This window comes from Seriola lalandi, unplaced genomic scaffold (assembly GCF_002814215.2).
Source record: "Seriola lalandi dorsalis isolate HSWRI2012SDOR001 ecotype SW California unplaced genomic scaffold, Sedor1 jcf7180002054883, whole genome shotgun sequence".
Taxonomy (NCBI): Eukaryota; Metazoa; Chordata; class Actinopteri; order Carangiformes; family Carangidae; genus Seriola; species Seriola lalandi.
Genome location: NW_019525658.1, coordinates 267,787 through 294,226, shown reverse-complemented (window position 1 = coordinate 294,226; position 26,440 = coordinate 267,787). Strand labels below are relative to the sequence as shown.

At 39.3% G+C, this 26,440-nt stretch overlaps 1 protein-coding gene across 1 annotated transcript in view; it reads right to left on the bottom strand.

The window, feature by feature from the left end:
* nr6a1a (nuclear receptor subfamily 6, group A, member 1a) overlaps positions 1-26,440 on the bottom strand; it is an 82,083-nt gene that overhangs the window by 55,462 nt on the left and 181 nt on the right. The window contains exon 2 of the mRNA XM_087171635.1: positions 4,343-4,390. Within this exon, the coding sequence (XP_087027761.1) occupies positions 4,343-4,390 (48 nt within the window). The remainder of the gene's footprint in view (positions 1-4,342; positions 4,391-26,440) is intronic.

Sequence of the window (26,440 nt, the reverse complement as noted above, 5' to 3'; positions counted from 1 at the left end):
ATATTATATGAAAATTTATATTTTTCTTTCAAATATTGACCAGCACTATATCTCATTCTAAAAATAGTGTCTCTAATAATCCAGAGACAATTTTTATCAGGATTATTTCTTCAGTCAGAGGTTCTAGTCTATATGCGTGTTTCCATTAACCTGCTTAATGTTAAAAAATGAGCAACGGAAGTTAAATTAAATTTTAAAAAAAGCAATAAAGCCATATTTCACATTGAAGTGGTGGCTCCTGTTGTGTCAGGCTCCGGGGAGCCAGTTTCACATCACATCACTCAATGGAAACACAGAACATTCACAACTGTGATTTTTTTTTCCTTTTCTAAAGAAGTTGCTTCTATTTTGTGTAAAACTGTGATGGAAATACTGCAACTAAATTCAATTCATTTTCATTTCATTTGGGCTGAAGCAGAAATCTCAGCGAGCGACATCTGAAAACCATAACCGTCTGCATGACGGATGCCACTGAATGAGACAGTTGTCATTTGGGTGAAGCACCACATCAGGACTTGTCATTAAATGCCACACACTTTTATCTGCTTGGACTTTCCTGTTACTCTGACTGACAGTCTGCAGCATCTGACTGTGTGTGGGGGGGGGGGCGTCTTACCACCGTGACCCAGAAGCTGAATTCCATGACTTTTCTCTGATTTTCCATGACAGAGTACAACTGCCTGCATATCCTCAAACCTGAGTTCAGTTCTGTTAATTTTAATGTTGTATCTGTTTTCCATTTCACTGTGGCTGAACATCATCTACTGCAGAAAAAAAAAAAATTATGTGTGAAGCGAACCCCCCCACCTGCAGCCCATCTCTAAACTCCAGGATATTCCAGGAATTCCATAGGCAGCGGAACTCTGTCAACGACATGTTTAAATAAAGACAAGCAGCCAGGGGGGTTGAACCTGGGACTTCTGTAATTATAGGACAGTCACACAGACTAACTAAAATGCAGCAGAGGTGAAACTGAGAAACAGTTCAAATCAACCCACTCAAGCATATATATATTTTTAAAAGTGAAACAATCTGTGCCCACAAGTCTTAATCAGCCTTGTAACCCCATTTCAGTGTGTCATTGGAGGAGATCTACACGTATGGAAATTATCTCAAAATTGCCCTGTAAGGTTATGTTAACATGCTGGGAAATTTCAAATGCTTTGATGTTTTCCATCCAGAACAGAAGAAAACAGAACAGAAGAGAACAGAAGAGAAGAGAACAGGACTTACCAGACCAGACCAGACCAGACCAGACCAGACCAGAACCAAAAAGACCAGACAGAATAGACCAGAAAAGGACAGGACAGAACAGAACAGAACAGAACCCACACCTTTTACTTACAGTGGCAAAAGTGTCGGAGATACAATGGGAAGCAGCACCGGTCGCCCCCAGCCTTTTTACATGTCTTAATAAAGAGCAAATTAATCATATTTCTCCATGAGTGCTGCTCAAAGAGACTGAAATCTTGAGAGGAAAAATAGTCTAATGTGAATTCTTTTAGTCTATGAAATTGAGTCTGCAGCTTTTTAAAAATTCAGGGAAATTGTGATACAATAAATGAGGAATTAATCTCCACATAAATAAGTGAACGTCTGAGTGAAATGTCAGGACCGGTTTTGCTGCAGCTCTGAGTTAAGCAGTATATCTACAGAGACCTGTGTCCGATGGATACCGTTTGCTACATATCAGGGCCACAAAAAAGTCTGCTTGTTTATCCCTGTAGAGTTGGGCTTTGTCATCACACACTGTGAAGTTATAGGCACTGACACTGGGAACAGTGTGACCCACTTCTCCCTGACCTGGAAACACTCCGCAGGCTGACCCCAAGTCTAACGCCAGCGCCACTCGCATCAACAGAGAGAGAGAGAGAGAGAGAGAGAGAGAGAAAAAAGCATGGCGAATCAAATCTAGGCTAATCATGAATTATAAAAGGCTGAAATGATAAGAAAGCACAGAGGTCAGCAGCAGCAGCTCCCTACACTCGGTGGCACTCACGCCATGTTCGCACTGAGGCACCCAGGGGAGAAGAAAAGAAAATTCAAGTAAAAGAAAAAGGGCTGCTGCTGGCCTTTCATTCTTTATCTGCTTATCTATATGTTGACTGGAGTCAAACACAGCCCTGAGGCCCTCAGTGATATCCACTTAAAAGAGGAAAAGCACCAGGCAGAACCAAAGAGAGGGATGTAAATGCTGCTCAGCTGCGCAGCACATAGGAAAATGAAAACCTGGTGATGTTGAATGACTTTTGGACGGAGGCACATGAAGTTAGCGCAGTTATGTGAGGACAAAGGAAAGGCATGTAATGGGCTCCAGCCAAGCAGTTCCATATGGGTGTTGAGTTCACTGGGTCCAGGTGGCACGTGGGAGCATACATCACATGGAGGTCTGTCATGGCTCTATTGCCCCCTCATGGCCGGGGACGTGTAGTGCTGCAGGAGGCCTGTGGCTGCATATCATGATTTAAGAGTTCAGTTTCATAACCAGTGAACTTAAACCGTCCTCACAACATCCTTTAATCAGAACCAAGTATGTTTTACCTGGATAACATCACCCACACTGATTATCCCACATGGGATGAATATATCTAACATTTATCATTTAACCTATATTTATATGATTAGAGATGAGATAGTGGTTAAGGTGAACATGACTGAATTACAACCAGCATGTAGAGGCAGTCAGTGAAGCACTCTGGGACAAAGCTGAGCAGAGAAAGTCCTGCATGTCCCAGCTGGTAATGATTAACCACAACACAGAGGTGGTCACCAAAGGACCCTGATAACCTCGCTGACAACCCACTCTGCTGCAGCCATTGGTCAGCTGAGCAGTGGGACTGAAGGAAAGAGGAGCAATGGGCAAAACACATCTACACACAGGGTAAAAGCCAGATCCTCATATGAAGGATTCAAGCTTTGAAAGACAAGTGAATATAAAGATCTGAAGAGTTTAGGACGAGCTTTAAAAAAGATTTTAAAAAACTGGATGATTAGTGAGCAGCTCAAGCTTCATGAAATCTACCTCAGAGATCTACATCTGTGTCCAGGGCCCCTCACTCTGATTGGTTTATAACCCACAGAACCACAGAACAGTAAACCACCATATGCAGGTTCATGAGGATCCAGCTTCAGAGGAAACATCTTCAGAAGAAGAAACATGTGAATTGACAGTAGGACTTCATCTGCAGGGTAAGTGTTGAAAACAGCTGTTGCTAACTCAGCTATTTGGCCCCTGACCCAAGATTTTTGGAAACTGAATGGGGGTCTCTCAATTCCCACCCCTGTCAGAACATTTACAAGCTTGAGGAGCCCTGCCTCAGCCCCCTTGACCCTGGCGTCACCCTTGCCCAATGCATGCACCGAGGAATCCTGGAAGCAGAATAGGGCCAACAGAGAGAGAGAGAGAGAGAGAGAGAGGCTGCGGCCGTAAGCCTACCTCGTCAAGTTTACAACCCAATCAGACCCAGCCTCATAAATCCACGCCTCCTCCTGCAGCATGCAACAATGGCGGCCTTTCACTGTTTGCACAGGTTTAATAGTTCCTCTCTGGCTTTTTTCCACTTCTTAGCGACCCCCCCCCCCCTCGCAGGTTTATAAAGGGAGCGTTGAGAAAGCCTGGGCCGTAGGAGAACTGCACACAATTAGGTCAGCGCAGAGTCACAACGAGGTCAGCACTTTCTGAACTGTGTCCGACCTCTGACCCCTTCATGGTGCCACCTGGCGCTGCGATAGCAGCCAGGGGAGTCCCAAATGAACTTCGCCTGAACCTGGACCTTAACATTGGACCATTGCATCACCCCTGGCTCCCTGTTTCCTCTGAGCCTGGAGACAAATCTCTGACATTTAAGGTTTGTGTGTTCTCCACCAAGCAGAGACATTTCTGATAAGGATGGCAGGAAAAGAGGAAAAGGAAAGACTTTAATTTACAAAACAAACTCTGAGACACAAAACACTCAGACACTGAAACGGACTTTCTCTATCTAATGAAAGAATAAAGCGAAATTCTTCCAATATCAAATCCGCAGCCGTTTTCAAATGTTTTGTCTTCACTCCATCTCTCCCAAAGTCCTGCTCCATTAATACTGAGTCTACACTGCCCTCTGGTGGATGGGGCAGGAAATTAGGTCATTCATCAAAATGTCTACACTAACAACTAGATGGCGCTTGTTATCTTGTGATTTTACTCAGTCACAGAAACTGAAACTGAGCAGAGAGAGATATGTGTTTTTTTCTGACATTTGACATGAAAGTGGGGAAGTCAGTGAGTGCAGCAGGCGAAAAGGGAAAACTACAAAAATAAAGAATCACACAGAGCTGTGAGAGTAAAACATGTTGAACTCACCCATGCCGTCGTTCTGTTCAGACTCCAGCGGATGGTCGCTGTAAAACCCTGAGGACAGACACAGAGGCAAGTCAGTGGTCAGAGACAGGCACACACTCACATATATATTCATAGTGAAGTCATTACAACAACTTCAACAAAACTGTAGACACAATAAAAAACATGCTGATGAAGTAGAAGCACTGCTGATTAATAAACTATTTGACTGACTGAAATTTAAATTTTAATCTACATTCATAACATATATATATATATATATATATATATATATATATAGTTTTTTTTTAAATAGCCTTTTTCTCAAAATAATTTTATTGTAAATTGAATATTTTTGGATTTTGGACGAAACAAGACATTTGATGATGAGGGAACTGTGATGGACATGTTTAATAATAATCTAATAATATAATTGGCAGATTAATTGATTATGAAAATAATCATTAGTTGTAGATCAGTGGACTGGAGTATCTGCTCAGATTCATCTCAGTACGTTATATCTGCCTGAAGCCACTTTACTAAAAGTCAAATCACTGTTTCATTTGTTATGTACTGTCGTAGTATTTACTACTAAAAATAAATGTTAATGACTGTTTTAAGAGTGAGGGTAATTTATTTCCCTCAGTGTTTAAGAGAGCTGCAGTTTCCTCAGATTCGATGCTTCAGCTTCGACACTCAGACCTGGTCCCAGCAGTCACATGAAGTGTCAGTGTTCTAATACAAACTGTTTCTATGCCAATTCATTCTGAAAGAGCAACGGCCAATGGGGAAACTCCAACACTTGGCCAGCTGACCAATGGTGTAACTTCATAACTTGGTCACATGGCATTTGGCTGACCAATGATGTAACTATCACTAAGTCATGCAGTGAGCCACAAACATTTGTATTTATAAGGCTGACTTCATCAAAACAACAGAGAGGTTTCTAATCTGTGTCTTCTCCTCATCCTAATGAAGGCATGAGTGAAAAGTGAACAAGGGCATCATGGACAGTTTGTATGTGGAGTTTGTTCAGACGTTCATGACCTGTTATGGATTTGCTGTGGTTTGAAAAGCTCTTTCAACTGACTGCTGCAAAAAGCTGTTTAATTTCTGAAGCCAGTTTCTAACCCTCTGACACTGAGTCTGTCTGTCCTCTGACCCTAATTATATTTGTCAAAGCATAAAGGATCTCATACTGTAGCCCAAAGTCTAAATGCATTTTCACTTTGTTCACATACCTGGTATTTTATGACATTAATGTAACAAAACTACTGGTCACAGACTGTTACCCCTGCGGGTGAAAGGTGCCAACACAGACACAGAGGTGATTGGTTGATGTTACAGCTCCAGATAAAAGCAGCCATAAAACATTATTTTCTAGTTTTCAGATTTTGCATAAACACAGTAAAGTGTCAAAATAAATCAGCTTTAGCTGCTGGTAGATGAATTTAGTCTTTTCATTATTATTATTATTATTATTATTATTATTATTATTATTATAATAATATGTGTGTGGCTTGGCCGATATCCAAAATGTAATGATATAGTCTCTGCTTCTGGAACTGGGCGACTCCATATTATCCAAGGAACCATGAATTCTCAGGCATATCAACAAATTCTTGACCAGAATCTCCTGCCATCAGTCAAACAGTTGAAGCTGGGACGAAAATGGATTATGCAACAAGACAATGACCCGAAGCATTCCAGCAAAACTACAAAGGAATGGCTTCAGAGAAAGAGGATTCGTACTCTGGATTGGCCCAGTCAAAGTCCAGATCTAAATCCTATTGAAATGTTGTGGCGAGACCTGAAGAAGATATTACATGTCAGAGATCCCTCCAACCTCTCTCAACTGGCTGAGTTCTGCAAGGAGGAGTGGGCAAAAATCCCCATAAGCAGATGCGAGAGACTGGTTAGAGGTTACAGAAGACGTTTGGTTGAAGTAATGGCTGCAAAAGGAGGAGCCACAAGCTACTAATAGAAGGGTTCACATACTTTTGCACGTTACATTTTCAGTGTTTGTGAAATAAACCACATTTGTTGAATTACATAATGGAAAAATATCTCTTTTTATGTGTGTGTCCAGTATTTGGAAAGTGTGCTTTACAAATTAGGATTTGGATGTCTGTTAAATAAGGTTCTTTTAATGTTTTTTACAAAAACAGTGTCTGTAAGGTTTAGGTTACTTTCAAGCAGCACTGTATATATATATATATATATATATATATATATAAAAACACATACACACATATACATATATAAGTTTTCTATAAATTTTATTGGTCACATGCCAAGGTTCAATGTACAGTAAGCAAAGCAGTGAATGAGGGTGGGACTTTGCATATGGCGGGAAGTACTGTGATATTTGATATTATGGGGTCTATTCCTGACAAGCAAACGTTTGTGGCCATGTGAATCATGACTGATGCCACTGAGAATCAAATGATGGTTTGACGTATAGACATATATATGTAGATGTTGCATTGGCCGCTGCGTCATATGTCAACGTTGGACCAGGCAAGACTGCCATGTAAACGAGTACAAGGAAACAGAGGAGCTGCAGTTTTTCTTGATAAAAAGCTCTATAACGTTTAGATTTCTGAACCAATTTCAAGAGTCATCTTTATATTACAGTGATTACAGCCTAAACTCTCAGAATTCTAAGTAACTGGAGAAAAATCTCTTATTTTTACTGCACGTAGATCATAAACTCATGAATATAAAAAGGACTAATTGAAACTGCAGCTCCTCCATTTATTCCTATTTGTTTTCAGGCCAGTCTTGCCAGGCCCAATATGGCTGCAGTTGACCTATCACAGCAATAGGCTCAAGCATTGGCTCAACCAATGTGGCATCTATGTCTATGTGAACAACAGTTAAAGCTGGCTCCTTTTAAACATGACAATCTTTCAGTGGCCTGATCCAGGTTTTCTTTTTTGTCTAAACCTAAAGAAACTGGCAGATAAGAGAAGGTAGGGGAAAAATACAAACCTGTTAAATATGATGATTTCTGTGATAGAAAGCAGCAGCATGAATAGAGATAATCTGTGTAATGTTAATAGTACAGTACATACTGGATCAGTCAGGGAGGGGGACCACACTGGGGACCACACTGACGGGACTAAATCCGATTTTTAATACACACCCTGGTATATGATCTGACCATGTGGGTCTGACCATTACCCCAGAACAATCTGTTTTCTTCAGATTGATTACCCCCCTGCTGTCTGAGCTTTATCCTATACCCACTTTATCCCCCCATCTCGCCTCCATCAGCAGCTCGACCATCTGTGCAGCCGCTGTCTGGACACACAGTGTTCGATTCTCACTTACACGGCACCCAACAAGCTCCATTGCTCACATCCAGGTGGAGTGAGGGTAGCCAGCACGTCAGATCCCCCCTGTCTGTGTCAGTGTACCAGCCTGCTATCAACAGCTGTAGACCCCTGACCTGACACATGCCAGCTGCCCCCCCCCCCCCCCCCCCCCCCCCCCCCCCACAGTCAACACCGGCATATGTTCTCCCTGGAGCATACACCAACACACACGAACTCTGTTCCACAGCACACGTGCCTCAGCACCTCAGTCCTTCAGCTGCTCACTGAGGAGAGGCTTCGTCTGGACAGATCAGAGAGAGTGATGGATCCCTGGAGCTCAGAGTCACCATCAGGTTCTGGGTCTGATGTCTCAGTTAGTCCAGGTCCAGCTCTAGAAGAGTCCCGGTTGCTCCAGACTTCTTCATGTCATAGTAATAGAGTTCACTGTTCTTCTCAGGAACCTTCAGCAGCAAAGACACAATCCTGTCTCTGAGCTCTGCAGCAGCTCCTTCTTCCTGTCTTCTGCTCTGATCTACATCGTCAGTTGTGACACCTGATAAGACAGGTGTCTGTCCAGTCAAAGTATAGAAACATCTCAGAGAGGATCCAGATAAATGGAGGAACCTGAGATTAAGTGTTTGAATACTTATGTCAATGTGATTTTAGTTTTTAATTTTAAATAAATTAAAAAAAAATTGTAGCACTGAGTGTCAGCTGATCAGTTTAAATGATTTTAGCATAAAGCTGCAACATGATGACATGTGAAGAAGGTGAAAGGGTCTTAAGACTTTCTGAATGAACTCACTCTGCCCTTACAGCTTTATTAGCTAAAAGAAAATCAGACATGACATCCGACAAGAAGGATGTTGTTCACATTGTCCTGAAACTGTTCACTGCCTGAACTGTAGAAAACCCATTTTAAAATCTGAATCACGGCAGTATGCTGTTTTCTGCTGTAATGATCTCTTAACAAGAGGCCAGTGCCTGTACAAGGACAAACTGTAAGGATATTGGTCAATCCATCCTTTCATGCATCATTTTCCAATTTTCTCTCTTCTGCCTTCTGGTTAGATCTTATTGTAGCATCTCTGGGATCATGATTAAACCCTGTTTCAGTCCGTGCTCCTAGGCTGCAGTGGTCTCTGATCCTGGACCAGAGAAGAATGGAGCCCTCCAGTGTGTGGTCCCTGTTGCTAATCCTCATGACAGCTTATTGACCATTATAGCTTGAGGCTGGGGAGGCTTTTAGTGGCAGTCAATACAGCCAGAGCCTGCTCTGCTCTGGCCCATTGTGTGTTGACAAAGAGAGGCTGCATCTTTAACCTTTCACCTCTAAAACCTCTGCAACCTCCAGCGCAATCAGCTCCCCATCAAAATAACATACCGCTTCTTGTCCCCTCATCTCCCTCCTTGTGGACGGAGACATGCTCAATAAGGCAGTTAGCACAAGTTGCTCAGTACTGTATCTGTACCCGCCTTCATCACAGCAGCTCTACTGAGGAGAAGATGACATCTGGCAGTGTAATGAAGACATTCATTTAGTTTCACTTCCTGTGGTGATTCAACCACTGATTCAAGCTTTGACCCCGCCGCTAAACTAATACACCACAACTAAACTAATACAGATCTGGAAGGTCAGCTGTAGTTCCTCTAACGACAGACACCTACAGCACTGCATCAAACACCTGTTAGTTAGGTTAGTCTCAGGTAGAAAGCTCAGTTAATTCATCAAGACCGTCAGTGGAAATACAATAATCAGCAACTAGGCTTCTCAAATGTGCTTTTCTGTCATATATGAAGTTAAACTGAATTTATCTGAGGCTGTTTGAATGTTACCTTTGAATCTGGTGAATTTAACTCTCCAGCTCCTGGCTCCAGTAACGGCCACAGAGAATCAAGACAAGGGAAGTAGCTTCAACTGTTGATTAGTTTCATTATCCATTTTTTCCAATTATATATATATATATATAAAATAATTATTATATCTTTGAAATATGGAAAAATATAATTTACAACCAACAATCAGTAGATGATTTAATGGTGAAAATGATGTTGACAAGCTGTAAACTCTAAACATGAACATGAATGTTGCTCCTTTCCCAACTACTTACTGTTTATTAACATGTGTGTATGAGTGAGGGATGTCATGAGAACTGACACTTCTTCACCAAGTCGATGCCGAAACTATGAACTGAGATTTCTGATGGCACTTGCTTCTCCAGTACCTGGGTGTCGTAACTGTAGACAACATCTTCGGTACCAATCTCATAGATACTGGGGATGTGACTGATGAGGGCAGTAAAATAGTCCTTCAACTGTTAAAGTCTGACTTCAAACATGAAGCGAAGAAGAAGGCACGCACAATAAACAACAACAACAACAGGTGGAAGGACAGCAGCAGGTAAACAACAGGTCCGCCATGACTAGTGGAAAAAAAAAAAAGAAAAAACAGCCCAAGACTGGTGTATGGAGATATTTAGTATATCAACTGAGATCATCAGGGACAAGTTAGATGACCAACAGTCAGTATGTAAAACAGGAGGAAACAGCTCAGACTCAGAGACAGACATCAGATCTTTGCAGAGTTCAGGTTGAGAGAGTTTCAGTGATTCACTTATAATTAAGAACATGGTCATGTCCTAAAATGTCCTGTTACTGTCTGTGAGCTGTGACAGAGACACTTGTTGTGGCTACGTTGCACACACAACGTTCACAGAGGCTAACGTTAGCTGGTTTAGTAACGTTAGCTTGTTTAGGTTAATGTTAGCTTGTTTAGTAACGTTAGCTTATGTAGGCTAATGTTAGCTGGTTTAGTAATGTTAGCTTGTTTAGGTTAATGTTAGCTTGTTTAGTAACGTTAGCTTATGTAGGCTAATGTTAGCTGGTTTAGTAATGTTAGCTTGTTTAGGTTAATGTTAGCTTGTTTAGTAACGTTAGCTTATGTAGGCTAATGTTAGCTGGTTTAGTAACGTTAGCTTATGTAGGCTAATGTTAGCTGGTTTAGTAACATTAGCTTGTTTAGGCAAATGTTAGCTTGTTTAAATTGTTATTTGTTTCAGAAATGTTCCATGTACTGTATATGATCCAATAGGTCTCTAAGATCTGCGGGAGCTGGTCAGTTAGTAGAGCCCAGAATTAAAACTAAAACTGTAACTGGCTTTAAAAAGAAGCTAAAAACTGCTGTGTTCCTCTGCCTTCATCTAATCTTTTAATCTTGCACTTTAATGAGACATTACCTATTTTATGTGTTTTTATAAAAACATGGATTTATACTGTTTTCTTATTGCGCTTTTTACTTCTATTTTCATGCTTCTTTTATTTCTGTTAAGCAAATTGAACGACCTGTGTGTGATAATATGCTATACAAACAAATTTGCCTCACTTTGCTTTGCCTAGCTTGTTTAGGCTAATGTTAGCACAACATTAGCAGCTAGAGTCATCATTGTTCATTGTATTAGTATATAACACTGAATTCTTTTTGTTAATAATTGTGATTGATTATAAACTAACATGGAACATATTGATTATATTAAATATATCATATATATCATTTTCTTAATCTAATAAGGCTGGTTATTATGATCACTTAAATTCATAATCGAATTAAATTTTATGATTAAGTTTATTATAAATGAATGTCAACAATGTTCAGGACTAAATCAAAGTCACTTCAGACTGAGTTCATATGTTTTTTCAATAGTAGAGTAAATCTGATCTGAGAGGAGTTTGTAAGTTTATTGAACAAAAAGATTAAAATGGATTAAAAGGATTTGAATTTCTTTTGTTGGGGTTTAATTATGGAACAATAATAATGTAAATTTAAAAATGTGTAATTTGATTTTGGTTTTCAAAAGAATGATTTGTAAAGTGATTTTTGAGGGTTAGAAAAAAATAAGTATTTCCTTTTCTTAAATTATGGAACAATTGTCCAATTGAAATCCACCCCTGAATTTATATTGCAGTAAAAGGGAGAAGTGGAGGGTACTCCCATTGCTTTGAGGCTCATGTTCAAATTCTGTAAGTCTCTGTGCTTAGGCAGACACATTGTATGAAACAGGACAAATTTGTCTACTTTTGAAGAAGCCGTGATGTGTGAAGACTGAAATATGTGGCTGTAAGGACAAGTTAAACTGAATTTTTTGAGGAGTTCTAGAGCTTCTTCCACTCTAGTGTTGATGTCATCCACTCTAGCTCTGAATTTCCGTGCAATACAAACCCATTATAAAGTCTGAAACGGTCCAAAAATGACACAAGATGTAAACTGATTTTGTGTAAACCGTAATAGTTGTCAAAATACCAATTTAACCCAAAAGAGTCTCAAGCCTTGGGACCCATTTAACGTTTCAACCAGTTTTCTACGTTGAAGTATGACGCAGCAGTAGAACTCCAAAGTTGGTTGTTTTGAAGAAATCTCGATACAGAAGATGAATTAAGACGAATATAGTATAAAGAATAATAATATATGCCATCAATGCTATTGCATTGCAGGCACATAATAAGTATACAGAATAATAATATATGCCTTCAATGCTATTGCATTGCAGGCACATAATAAAAAAATTTGAATTTCCTTTTGGTTTTCAAAAGAGTGGTTTACAGAGCGATTTCTGAGGCTTACAAGTCCTAACAATTTTCAGTTTTTTTTGGTGGGTAGCTTTAACGAATGCAGACAGGCAAATATAAGCATTTAGCTTCAGCCTGAGCCTGTTCAGTCACTGCTTTACACATAGACAACTGACTCTTTTTTTGTATGTTTTTTTGTTTTTTCTGATATTATATCAATATTTACTGTATTATGCGTGATGATTGAATAGAAACTACTACTACATTTTCACACTATGTGTCTGTCATCATGTTAGTCAGTTTAAACTTACTGCTGTACAGACTATATGGAAGTGTGTGTCTGTGTGTGTGTGCATGTTAGCAGACTGTTTAAACTAAGTGAACCTTTCATTCACTTAAAAATTATCTGCAACTATGACATTTTTTAATCATTCTGATTTGAGAAACTTCCCAAAATATGTTTAATTCATAACAATGAGACAAGCCCGGTGTTTGTTCTTTACACCTCTAACAATCTCTTATTAATAAACTCCAATAAAAACACTTTTCTAGCACTATGGTTCAAAATACACACACAAAAAAACTCACACAACACTGTGGTCAACAGATATCCACCTGTGACACTGATGTAAGGTAATGTACAGAGAGACCACATTCCTCACTGGATAAGACCATATGTCTGGACTGAGGCCACCACTGAGATTTATATGCAGCAGATATTGAATGTACACTAAGTTCCCCTCCCTCTGAGGCTCCCCAGGAATTCCTCTCACTCCAGGACTCAGCCCATCACTGTCCCCGCTCCTCTGGCCCAGATGGCCACAGTTCCGCATGGTCAGTGGACAGCAACATTAGCCTGTCACCTGAGTACGTTGGCTGCTACCTGCCAGCCCTGCTATTATCTCAGCTCACTACTCACAGCCACCATCTATCACATCACACTGAGGTCTACCACAGAAAACAGAGAGGGCACGGTTATAGTGATAATTAAAGCTGCAAGCAGCGTTGATCAAGCCCTCACGCTCCTGTGCACCTCGGAGGGGCTCACAGCACGCCATTTGAAGCAGTCGGACGTCATAACAACCACCAAAAACTGCACTCACGGGTTAAGATTTATTGAATAAATTGTGTGGCAGCAGAAAAGATGTATAGCATTTTTATTTGCATTCTTAACTGTGACCACTAGGTGGAGCCAGAGACCACACAATACACACACATGAGGCTCTGTATCAGACCATTCAATGAAATAGTCATGTAAATTACATAATTGTCACACGAGTTAATCACTGTTTGCAGTAGGTGACGCTGTGACTTTGATTCAATATTAGTATGTAGATGTCTTAAGTGTAAGACTTTCTCAAACTTGTGAAATTTGGGGAAGATTTGACAATATACAATAGAGTTAAAGCCACTGAAGATATTGCATGTTTGCTGTCATTCTTAATTGAGTCCACCAGGTGGAGCCAGAGACCATGAAATAATAACACATGTGGCTGTGTGTCAGGTCAGATTGCACAATGAAAAATAAAATTTTAATGTGCTCAAGATTCCACACCGTTCAACGGAAACTCACAATTTTCACAGGGAAGCACCATCCAACTCAACCTCAAACTCTCTGCAATTTAGCATTGCACTAGTCCGAAGCTGAGATTAAACCAACAATGATATTGGACAACCTGTCATGGACATACGGCCATATAGGTTCATATTCACCACGCCACCACAGCCACACCCGTAGATAAAATCAAACAATTTTCGCAATGAAGCAAGGGCAGTATTTTTTGACGATGGTTGAAGTAATACATGATTTGCAAAGTTTATATTTCATATTGCTATTAGGTGGCACTATGAGTATTACTAAATACGAGCATGTAGATGTGTTTAGGCCGGGACTCTTAAAATATATAAAGTTTGGGGCAGTTTGGAAAATGTGTGCTTGAGTTATAGGAAGCTGATGTTTCATGGCGAAGGATGAGAAAATTAAATTCTAAAAGATTACATTTCCTGTCACCACAAGGGGGCGCTATGAGTATAACTGAACGTTGACATGTAGATGTGTTCAGGGAGGGACTCTTATCAAACCTATTAAGTTTGGGCCTGTTTGGACATTGTATGCTGGAGTTATAGCAACTTCCTGTTTCATGGCGAATCATCAAAATTCACTCACTTCATTTAAAACACTTTTCAATTTAACATTGCAAAGGTCTTAAGACTGATGAAATATAATGTTGATCAGATTAATTCCCTAGGAAGAGTTGGTTAAAGTATGACGTCTTGAAATTGCAAAAATTGCCATTTACCATTAACATGTTTCATCTCTACTGGCAGGAAAGCTGTCGCTAGAGAGAGGTTAAAACCAGTCACATCTACCCTGGATGACTGGCTTGACATTACTCATGAAATCTATAGGATGGAAAGAATGACTTTTTATACCAAGTTGCAACAGGACAAATTAATTTTCATCTCCATTCAAGATGGATAAGGTACAAAACACCTGTGCCGCCATCATTTGTCTTTTTTTTCCTTGTACACACTTTTTTATAAAGGGTTTTGAGTATCAGGAAGGTAAACCCCAACTTTTTATCTTATTTATTTTTTTGTTTTAGTTATTTGGATTGGTTTGGTTTCTCTGTTTGGCATTTTATATATTAGGTATTTACTTTTCTTTTTTGTGTATTTTATTTAATGTTCTTTTTCTATCTTGGTGGATGTTTATAGATTAATTTACTTCACTGGTCCTAAATTGTTTCTGTATTATCTATTTTGGAGTATCAGATTCATTATTTTTGTTTGCAACTGAGTCTCATAGAAGCTTTGAATGGATCCTGAAGTAATACAATAAAAAAAGGATATAAATAAAAGAATGAAGTGAAACGAAAGAGTGATTTGATTATAAGGAAAAGTGGATTATGGATTTCCACATTTGAGGGAAGTAGCCCTTTAAACACTGTTGTATTTTACTTTAAGTGATCTGTTCTTCACCTGTCCTTATTTTAATGTCAAATAAAGATTTATTGAAATTTCTACTAAGACACCTTTAAATTTATTCCTGCTCTTTTCCTAAATTATTAAATAAATGTGTTTTTTAATGATATTATCCAGTGATCTTGAACTACAAGCTGTAAGACCTACAAACTTTTTTTTTTTTCAGCTCTCAGTGTCTGATAGATTCACACTGAACCAGGGCTGAAACACCAACAGGGTGTCAGAGCTGGACTATAAATCAACTGTGATCACAAACACAGTGAGGACGGACGGGAAATGGTTTGTGAGGTTAAACTTAAATAAGTTGTACAGTTGTGGGTCTTGTGACATCAGCTCTCTGCTCAATCAATCAATCAATCAATCAATCAATCAATCAATCAATCAATCACCCCTCCCAACTGTAAGATGGATGGGAGGAAGCGGCACCCACAGATAGATCATTGTTTTCACTCTGAATCCTGTGCTACCACCACCAGCACCCATGCATGACAGTAAGGAGTCTCAGTGTGACTCATGTGAGTCATGAAGGAGCAGAAAGGGTTACGGGGAGACGTGACCACCTGGCTGTGGCTGCTGCTGCTAACAGTTATTACACATGATCCCACAGGTAATCCCTCAATCTAACACTACCTACAACCACCCAGGGACAGTCCTCTGAGCCCCACCCTCATCGTGACAAACAGTCTGGGTCCTTATTAGCAGTCTGTCGGGTCAGAGCTTCTCAGCCTGCGCGGTGGATATTACATGTGACAGATTGTGAAGGAACTCAAGTGTTGGCTTCACAGGCTGCTCGGCATCATCCCTTTGACCTCTACACCTAACCCCTGACCTCGCTGTGTAACACACTGCAGCACAATGTCTACTTTGTCCTCCCCACTGCTTCTGGCTGACAAAGAGCATGGCCCAGCGGTGCTGCCTCCCAGCACCTCTCAAGTTCACAGAGCACGCTCGGTGTTCACACGGCACATGGTCTGAATACCTGAGGACCGAAGCTTACACTGTTTCTGTGATGCCAGTCGACCTTAATCATCACCTGAGAAATCCAAGCAGACACAACCTCGTTCAGATTTAGAAAACTACATTTAAGATGCAAACTACAGCAGCTATAGTTCACTTCAGTGTTATTTTGGTCCTTATTAATATTTACACATAGTAAATACACATAGAATTAAAACACACCAATACTGTTAGAAAAGGTGCAGGCTTAAGCAACAGCTTATTAAACCTCCCCTCTTTACATAACATTACATGCAACATCAACCATCTCTCTACAGGCTGATCTACAGTCAGAGAAAATATGAACCAGGAGCAAAAACAGAAGGAAAGTTTTCATTTCTGAGACACTGAAGTATTTACAACAAAAAGTGAAGAGGCAGGACGAGGGGTTCCAGAGAGCCGAACAAACCGAGACCAAAAGAGAGAAAATAAGAAAGATTTTTACAGCTGCATTTATGTGATGATGATTATCATATCTCAGTTTTATATTTATTTATCAACATACTGTATTAAAAAAAAAAAAGAAATTAATTTACCAAGTCAATTCTTAATTCATTATCACAACTCATCCACACATTTAGCCCTTTACATTGGTCCTTACCCTTGTGTTTTTAAATGTATTTATTCCCCCCTTAATACAGAGTCTCTCTCTGGTTATTTTAATTTATTTAATTAATTTGTACTTTTTACATTATCTGTGCAGTTTTAAAGTTGACCAGATCATGAAATGTTAAAGTATATGAATGAATAAATAGCGGGTTGGTTGGTTCATAATTATCTAATTGATTGATGGTTCTCATAGCTTTCTTCTGCAGCATGAAAATTGAGTTTCATATATTTCTATTTATTTAAGGTTTTGATAATTGCAGGCTTGTCAAGGACTCATACATAACCTCCATTCTGCAAATGAGCTTTTTGCTAAGATGTCGTTCAGTAATGGAATAGTTCAACAATGAGATGAGATGAGAGGACAGAGAGATGGAGTCAGGACATGGTCACCACCTCTAACCTAAACCAACCAAACAGTTACCAGGTAACCTAAACTACACCCGGGGACACTGGAGAGAAACTGCTCTTCCAACAACTCACTCGCCCTCAACCATAAATCACTGTTTCTACATTTCTGTTGTACACATTAAACAAAGTGTCAGTCGCTGTTTCCCCGTTTCCAGCCTTTATGCTAAGCTAGGCTAACCACGTACTGACTCCAGCTCTGTGCCTAAAACACACACATGAGACTGATGTAGATCCTCTCACCACTCTCTCAACAAAAAGCAAATAAGTTAAATAGTAATAATAAATTCATAAATTTCCTTCAACAAATGAGTCAATCTGTAAATTTGAAGGTAAAAAGGGAAGAAATCCAAAAAGCTGATGTTTTTGAGGAGTAACATCTGGTAGTTTAACTTTAGGAAACTATGAAAAATAAGACAAAAATCACTAAATATTGAGAAAACGTGTTTGAAATAGTTCAAATGATTTAAACATTTGGATTGGAAAACATCACATCAGGATGATCTGTAGCTATTTATGAAATATTGTAGATTTTGCCCCTTAAAATAAATGTGTCTTTTTGTGAAACTGATTGATCGCTGAGAGATATCTGAGTTGAACTGATGGTACTCTTCAGGTTTATTTAAAGCTGCCTCAGTGCAGCGTCTGAGATCAAACAGTGCAGAGGTGAAGGCCACTCTTTACGGCCTCAGAGACTTTTTCATAGCACAGTCATCAGTGTATGTTATGTTAACCTAATGAATGTACGTCTTCATCTGAGCTAATCCCAGTGGGCAGCTGGGCGGAGGGTCACGCTGTGGTCAGAGGGGAAGGGGCTCTGTCACCACTGCTTGACACGCTCAAAGGAGCAACTTCCCTTTCATCATACCAGGGGTCAGAGTTTTACTACCTCCCAGAGCCAGCGAGTGCACTGCACTGTGCAAACTCAGACCTGCAGCAGCCATCTGATAATCATCATCTTACAAAACAAACCAAAAAAACAGAGCGGAGGAATCAGCCTGTGGAGCCACTGGGACCCTCGTGTGGTTCAGGATGAATTTATACCCAGATACATTAAGCTCCACAGCAACACATATCTTCAGTCATGTTCTCTCTTTTGCCTCCATCTCAGACACTAGATCATGTGACCTGTAGCCACGCAATGACAAGCTCGCCATCAGGTAACTGCGCATCAAAACATCAGTGATTTATTTCACTGAGTGATTAAGGAGGATTCATATTTTCACTGTGCTGTTTTTCCTTTGACTTCTGCAGCTGCATCACGGCCTCCAGTGAGGACAGGACGGGGTTAATGAAGGTCACAGCAGTGACTGAATGTGAGCATCAGCTCAGCACTAACTCATTGCTTTAAGTTTGACAGTTGGTTGTGTTGATGACACTTTTGACTATTAATCGACAAACTGGAAGAGTAATAACAGATATATTGATAAGGTAAAGATCAATTAGAGTGAGGAGCCATGAACTCAAATGGGAGTGTTTGCTCCTTGCTGTGTGTTCTGTGAGAACAGAAGCTGTTTAGCAGATTCCTGTTAAAAGAATCAATATGCACAACTCTTTTCTGTTGACTGTGAAATGAGCAGTGAGGATGGGAGGCCTGTGTTTCAGCAGCCAATCATCTGCAGCATGGAGGGAGGAGCTCTGCACCCAAAAACCCACAATTCACCTGTGAGTTTCTTCTCTGATTCAAATATCTGAGCAGGTCACACCTAACTGTTATGACTACCAACAGCAGACCTCTAAAATGGAAATAGTGTTTTTGAACTGAAGCTGCTCAGCTGCTCTTTTATAACCCCCCAATAACTGCATCCTCCAGCGCTGTCCCTGCTCTACATACCAAGTTCAGTGTTTTACAGCTGCCTGTAAACTCATCCTCCACCCAAATTCAAACTCAAATTGAAGACTTTTACGGCCTCTGACCGGCCAACGTGTTGAATATCACAGAGGCTTGACAACAGCATGGCCTGCAGATCACCAGCATCGCCGCACCAACTGTCTCCCGTACTTACTGTAATGCATCTCCTCAAAAAATGGTTGATGGCAGCGAGCTGCCTCCTCCCCCATTCTCCCTCGCAGCTCATTAGCAGCTGTTAGAGCTTCAGGTCGTGCCAGGATGGAGCGAGCAAACATCTCAGAGAGCAGCCTCACTGCCATCCAGCCTGTAGCTCAGGGATCAAGTGGAGGCTGTAAATACTTTCCTGGGTTACGTGGAGGTCATTTGAGAGCAGGCCATTAATGCTTCAAGAGCAACATCCCACTGACCCTGGTCACCGTTCCCATAGCGCTCACTGCCACCTCCCCCATGTGTCCATCACAGCTCACACAACAACAAAAAAATCACAAGCACAGCCTCAGGGAAGAGCTGAGGGAGTCAGAGGAATTAAAGTGATATAAATGAGTTCATTAAAAACACATTCACCTGAAGTTTCCATCAATCATTAAGTCATTTGATCAGTTCTTTTTATAAATGAGAACAACTTGGTGAAAAGTGTTTTTCAGCTCCATTGATTTTATCAGTTTATTTTTCTATTCTATTTATTAGAGTCACGTTTCAAGCAAAAATGCCAAAATATTCTGTCAGTATTTTCTGCTTTTTCTGTTTTATTAAATTTTAAACTGAATACCTTTTTGTTTTCAACAACTGGTCTGAAAAAAATAAGATATTTGAAAGATTCAGGGAAACTGTCATCAACAATGAAAATAATCAAATTAATCAACACTGAAAAAACATCAAGTGGCTCCTTCACACTAAATGATGAATAGTGTGAAAAGATGATGAGGATGGTTTTCATTTAATCAAATCTTGATACTTAATAAACTTAAATAACAGATGTAAAAATGAATATAAAAACAGAAATAAGTCTTGGGTTTTATGTCACATGGTTAACTATAAACATGTAAACTGAATAAATATGTCTGTGGAAGCTTTTCCTGCAGAAGGAGTTAATTAAAAGCTGCTCCATCACACCTAGTACCTCCTTGATGTGATACGCTGACCAAGGTGATCAGTAAGAAACTGATTTCAGATGATTTGTCAGAGTTATTTGCTTGTTTACTTGCTGCTGCTGCTGCTGCTGCCTGTTAACACTGAGGAAGTAAAGACTGTAATTTTCTAATACACAAGTACAGGTTTCACCTGAATAATAACACTGCAATATCAGAACTGATCTCTAGCTAACTAAAGCTCATCCCCCTTCAAAGATCCCAGGATTATCATCAATGCACAAACATCCAAAAACTGCTGCTCCCCTCTCTCAGCATGACGAGCTCCAGTCTTTGTCGGGACAAGGCCACACGCACAAGCTAGCTTCAGAGGTAAGAGACTGCTTCGGCCTAAAGAGGGCAGTAAATTACCCAATGGATGCAAACAGGCTTCTAATCCTTGCTCTGAGAGATAATGGGAGTTGCAGCCGTTATATGAGGGTGGGACAAGTCCCGCCCCTTTTTTAAAGTTTGGACCTACCCACATTTACCATGTCAAAAATCAGTCAATCCATTCAGCGTCCTTTTCAGAACACTGTGTCATTGCTTCATCATCAAATCCACTACACAATCTGGTTTGTCCAAGGGGTGTTGTTGTTACCTAGCAACTTGTGAAGGTGTGTTTCATCAAACAGAAGTGGGCGTAGTTTCACCTAAACTAGGTTGGACCACTCAGATCAGTACGACTGGATGCCAGATTGCAGAGTTAAGGTTTTGGCCAAGGCGGATCACACACACACTGTGAACTAACTGGTAATCAAAGCTACGCATTTCACCGAAAGACACCCGTTATCTATTTTTAGGTAACGTTGAGATGAGAGAGGCTCATTTTCACTTGTTACTGTAAAGTCGACTGATTTATTTTCGGCTGAAAAGCTCTTGGTTTGACTGTTTGTTCCCCACGATGAGGAGTCTATTCTACAAAGGAGAGGAGAGAGTGTAAATCCACAGTGTACCTGCAGTGCTTCTGGGTAGCAGTGTGTGTGTGTGTGTAAAGAAAGTCACCAAGATGACAGTCTTACAGAAAGAAAGGAAACTAAAAGTTTAAATTAACAATTAGCCAATCAGTGTCTTTACTTTTAGCTTTTAGTAATATCTTTAAATATATGACTTAAAAAATGGCTCCATGATTCTTCTCATGCCAGTGTAGTCAGATTACAGTATCAAAACACCTGATAAAAGGTGCCAGGAAACAGGAAATGACTAACATCTACTGTGGTTAAAAACTTTAGATAATGTTAACTCAAGTTTCTCCAGGGTGGAATGGTACGGTCCACTTTAGGGGTGTCAGAGGTCATAGTACAAGATTCTCCCAGTCATGAATATGAGACATATATTGTAATATTTACAATTACAGGTAAGTAGGATATACTTTAAACTTTGCTTAAACTGTTGTTGTTACCACTTTTGGGGGGTCCGAGTCTTAATCCGGGGGTCAGACCTTCCCAATCCCCCCCATAATTTGACGGTGGTTAAACTGATGGACTACTAGACCATTGGTGATTTACTGAGTATTAGATATAAATGGAGATACTGTCCACCCTGACACTGTTTTAAATCTAACACTGGTGGTTTGTACAGTCTGGACTTTCAAGTGTCTCCTTTCTTTCATCTAATCACATATAATGATTTATCATATCATATTTAATCTTTGTAATGATACACATGTCATTTAATGCTTTAGGTGTACTAAGAATAAAAAAATTACACAGTAGTTCTGTATTGACAACCCGCTGCAACTGAGTTTTTCAGTTAGACACAGAAAAGGACTTCATTTAAATTTCTTTATGTGTGTGCACAGCACAAGAAAGTACTGAATTTAAATCAAGAATTAAAATGAAGAAAATAGAGTTCTGAAATAACTGATATTTTAAACATAGATCAAATTTCAATTAGACAACGTTCCTGAAATTTAACTTTGAGAAAAGGTTTGTATCTGTTTTAATATCTGTGTCAAAACTATTCAATCATTTTGTTCCCTAAACAGCAGAATAAAGCAGGCTGACTGGTGTGTGTTGTGTCGTGTTGTTGCTGCTGCATCACCATCTGACCATCTTCATTCTGACCACAAACATGTGTGTTGCCTGGAAACGGCAGCATCATCAGGATGAGGGACACTCAGACCTCTCGGACAGAGGAGGACTTTCCTCAGTGACACTGGCCTTGCTCCTGATCCATTATTTACATATTATTTTATATTCTTTTGAATGTTTCCTCTGTTCTTTCTAAAATCTGTTCAAATCTACATTTGTTGTTTTTTTATTATTTATTTTGCAGTTAAAAATCTTTTAAAATTTTTCAAATTTTTCAAAAAGCACAGCTCAGATTTGACCTAATGAAAACCAAGACTATGTATGATGAACATGAATCTGAAATAGCTAAATTACAATTCTGTAACTGACCTCAGTTTATTCCTTCTCATAATTTTCTATAAATAAATTGTCTGAATGCTACAAAAACAGTGCTACAGGAAGGAAAGAATTAAAACCATGTTATCATTACATTTATCATCATCAAGGGAAATGTGGATATTTATTTTGAAATATGGATTTTAGTCATATTTCAAATCGTGGTCAGAAGACATTTTTGTTCAATCCTATACAAAAAAAGCATGTGAATTAAAATCACATGTGCTTCTTAGACATGATGGTTTTCACATGTGCATGTAAATTTTTTATTTTTTTCTAAAGACAAACAGTTGCTCTTATAATGAAAAGAAAGTGTCAGTCACTGGAACTGCCATTAATGAGAAGCTAAAATAATGAAGAAAATAATGTAAAAAAGGGACATAAAATGTAGAATAATTCATTACAGAGAATATTAATACATCAACATCTTTTCAATTTACCAACATCTTAAAATGCGTTAATATTTCATTATTCAATACTATTTATTTATTTCACCAAATCAAAGTCCATTTTATTTTATTGTTATAGGTGAGAAAAATCAAAACTATGTGTCATCAGGTTTTTTATGCATGATAATAATAAAACCTGAATGACTATTATAACCAGTAAAAGATGTAAATCCAGTTCATACCAGAGCCACGTTATCGGGTCTCTACTTTTCTTTGACTTTTTCTTCTCAGACCTGCAGTTTCTACAGGCCTGAGAGTCTAATCACTTTTCTTCAATCTGGTGAAATTATCTGGAATTTACAACCTTGTTCCACAAAATATGAACCTGGTGAATGGTTGAAATAATATCCTTCAGTTTGCAATGACTAAATTTAAAGATTGTGTCACTTGACTGAAGAAACAGAAACAGAAACTGTTGGCTGACATTTAAACATTTAGTACTGACCTCAGTCATTTGTTGAGATATTGTATAACATGAAGATGGTGAGCTTTTTCACAGTTTTTTTTACTTTTCATAAACCAAATGATGAACCAATTTAATTGATAAAGGAATTGTTAGTAGCAGCATATTCTTGCTGAAATCAACTCAATACTGTGGAAATATTCTGAGAAAATTAGGTTACAAGTTTTTTAATTAAAGCTAATATTCATTTCAAATGTTTTTCATATTTCAAATGTTTTTTGGGATTAAAGCCAGGTACAGTTTAATTTAAAGAGAGAGAGAGGTGGTGTTGTCTCTCTCTGCTATCAGAGGAAATCAAGTTTAGAAGAAGAAGAAGAAGAAAACATGACATGATAGACCACATTACCCTGTGTGGCCCCTCCCCTGACCACCTCGCTCTGCTCCTTCCTCCTCTACTGTACTGCTCCTGGCTTATCATTCAAGCGTCACACTGGGGGGTTTTGCATCCTGTCTCTGCCCCACCCACTTTCAGCCATCCTCTTCACCCTGTCCCGAGGGACCCCCCTACACACAAATACTTAACCCTTCCACCCTGTCTCCCTCCTTCTCTCTGCTCCTTCTTCTTCCAATGAGTTCAATTACATTAAAACAAGCATACTTCACTGAGTGAGTGGGGGTGGGGTGGTGGTGGGGGCTGGGAGTAAATTCCTGGTCTATTCAAAGATCAATGGAAATTGAGTTTGTTCTTCAAATGTGGTTATTTCAGCCAGAGGGTTTGCTGCTTTGTTTCTCTGTCACAAAGTCGAACCTTCACCAGTCATCGATGGGTTAACCAGCTGCTCTTTAACATCTGCAACATCTGTCTGTCTTCTAGCCCAAAAACTAACTATTAATGATCTTATTATCTGTTTATCAGCTGACTATTTTCTTGATTAAGTGAATCATGATTTGTTCTAAAAACAGTTTGTCACAGTCTCTGTGTTTAAAAAGCAAAAAGTCCAAAACTTTGACATTTACTGGCACATATTAAAAAGCTTCAACTGGAGAGTGTTTGACTTTAAAAATCATTTATACGACTCATCGACTATCAGATTATTATCTATTATTTTACTGTTGTTAGACTAATCAGTTATTTGACTTCAGTGCAGCTCTACATTATTTACATAGACAATTCATATCATTTATATATTACAACACAGCCAAAAGAAAATGGCAATAACCACATTCAAGACAACATGTCAGTCTGCTGGCCCAATTTAAAACACCACTTACTACAAAACCTACTTGTGTAAAGCAGCTTTTAATTCTTGATTTCACTGCTTTTATTTTTTATTGTTTCAACTTTTGGTTTTTGGTTTTATTTTATTTTTTCTGTTTTATTGATCTCATTGTTTAACACGTGTATTTGTAATTGTCCCTGTTAAACTTGTCTTGCTAGTTGACACTGCCTGTCTGCTCTGAGTCTTTTATTGCTTGATTTTGTTTCTATGTTTGTGCAGCTCTTTTTAACTCTGTTTAAAAGTGCTATATGAATAAATGTAATGTTATTATTATGTAAATTATTGAAATGCTCCTAATTTGGTGATCTCATTTTATAAGTCTTAAAGAAATAAAAAAAATTACTGCATCCTTAAAATTGTTATTTGAAGGTTAATATGGCTGCAAAAAACTATTATTTTCATCTTATAAAATGCTGTTGATTATTGTTTCTATTGGTTGATTAATTGTTTTGTCTAATAAATGTGAGAAAATAAAACAAATAAAAAACCATTTAAACTTATGAAGATGGAAGAAGTGGATGTTTTGAGTAATTTGCTTGACTAATGACTTAAAATGATACTCACACAAAGTTATATATATATGCTATATTAAAATTAGTGTCGATTAATCTGCTCTTGATTGACTCATAAATTAACCAACTGATTGTTTCAGCACTAGTTGAACGTTCTTTGTAAGTTTTTTTACATTTATTTAAATATATATTGTTGAAAACCTTTTTAACCTATTTACTGATATTTTTCGTAATTGTTCAAATGTTCTTTGGAAATAAACCAGCAGACTTTCAACTCATGAAGTCACCAGTTTTTCTACGATCAGAAACACCTAGAGCTGCTCTCCCTGTCCTCAGAGTCGGTGATAGCAGGCAGAGTTAAAGGAATCCCAATCTTGGAAATGTCAATAAATCTTCAGTCGCCCGGGCGGAGGCTGGATGTGGGACTGGCGCCGGGGACAGACGCTGCTGGGAGAAATTGTGGGGGTATAAATGGGACAAATGAAATGAGAGGTGGGCTGCAGAAGGACGTTTTATCCAGCTCGGTCTCAGCAAACAATCTGCCTCCTGTACAGGCTGGAGGTGAAAAAGGCCAAACAGCTCTGAACACAGGCTCTTATCACCGCCTTTCCTCCATCTCCTCATCCTATGCAGAGCGAGCAACTCCGGATTTTGTGGACTGGAGTAGCTAATGGCTTCAGGGCGTTCTCCAAGTTCAAAAGTTCACCTTTTACGATCTCCCCGAGCCTGACTGGCCACCTCCAAATAAAAACATTCCGACCTCCGTTCCCAGTGAGCCCGCTCCGGCCCCTCATGCAAACACACACTGATTAACACTTAAATCATCATTCCCATTAGTACAAATCAAAGAAACAAACCGTACTCCACCAGAATCCACTCTTTCACATACCTGCGGCCCAGTCTCTCATCTACATTTCACCTCAGCACAGGTAAATACAGATCAGCTGTTTCTCTGTTCTGTGTGAGTGTCCAGCAGCAGGTATGTAGCCTAGTGTGGAGGTGCTCTGGGCTGCAGTGACTGGAGACAAACGCTCGTGCAGCAGTATGATCCAATCACGGTCAACATTAACCAGCAGATGTGTAGTGTGTGTGTGTGTGTGTGTGTGTGTGTGTGTGTGTGTGTGTGTGTGTGTGTGTGTGTGTGTGTGTCCGTGTGTCCGTGCTCCGGTGTGTTTGCTTACCGTTTCCGGACTTGGCGTTATTTCTCTCCGGG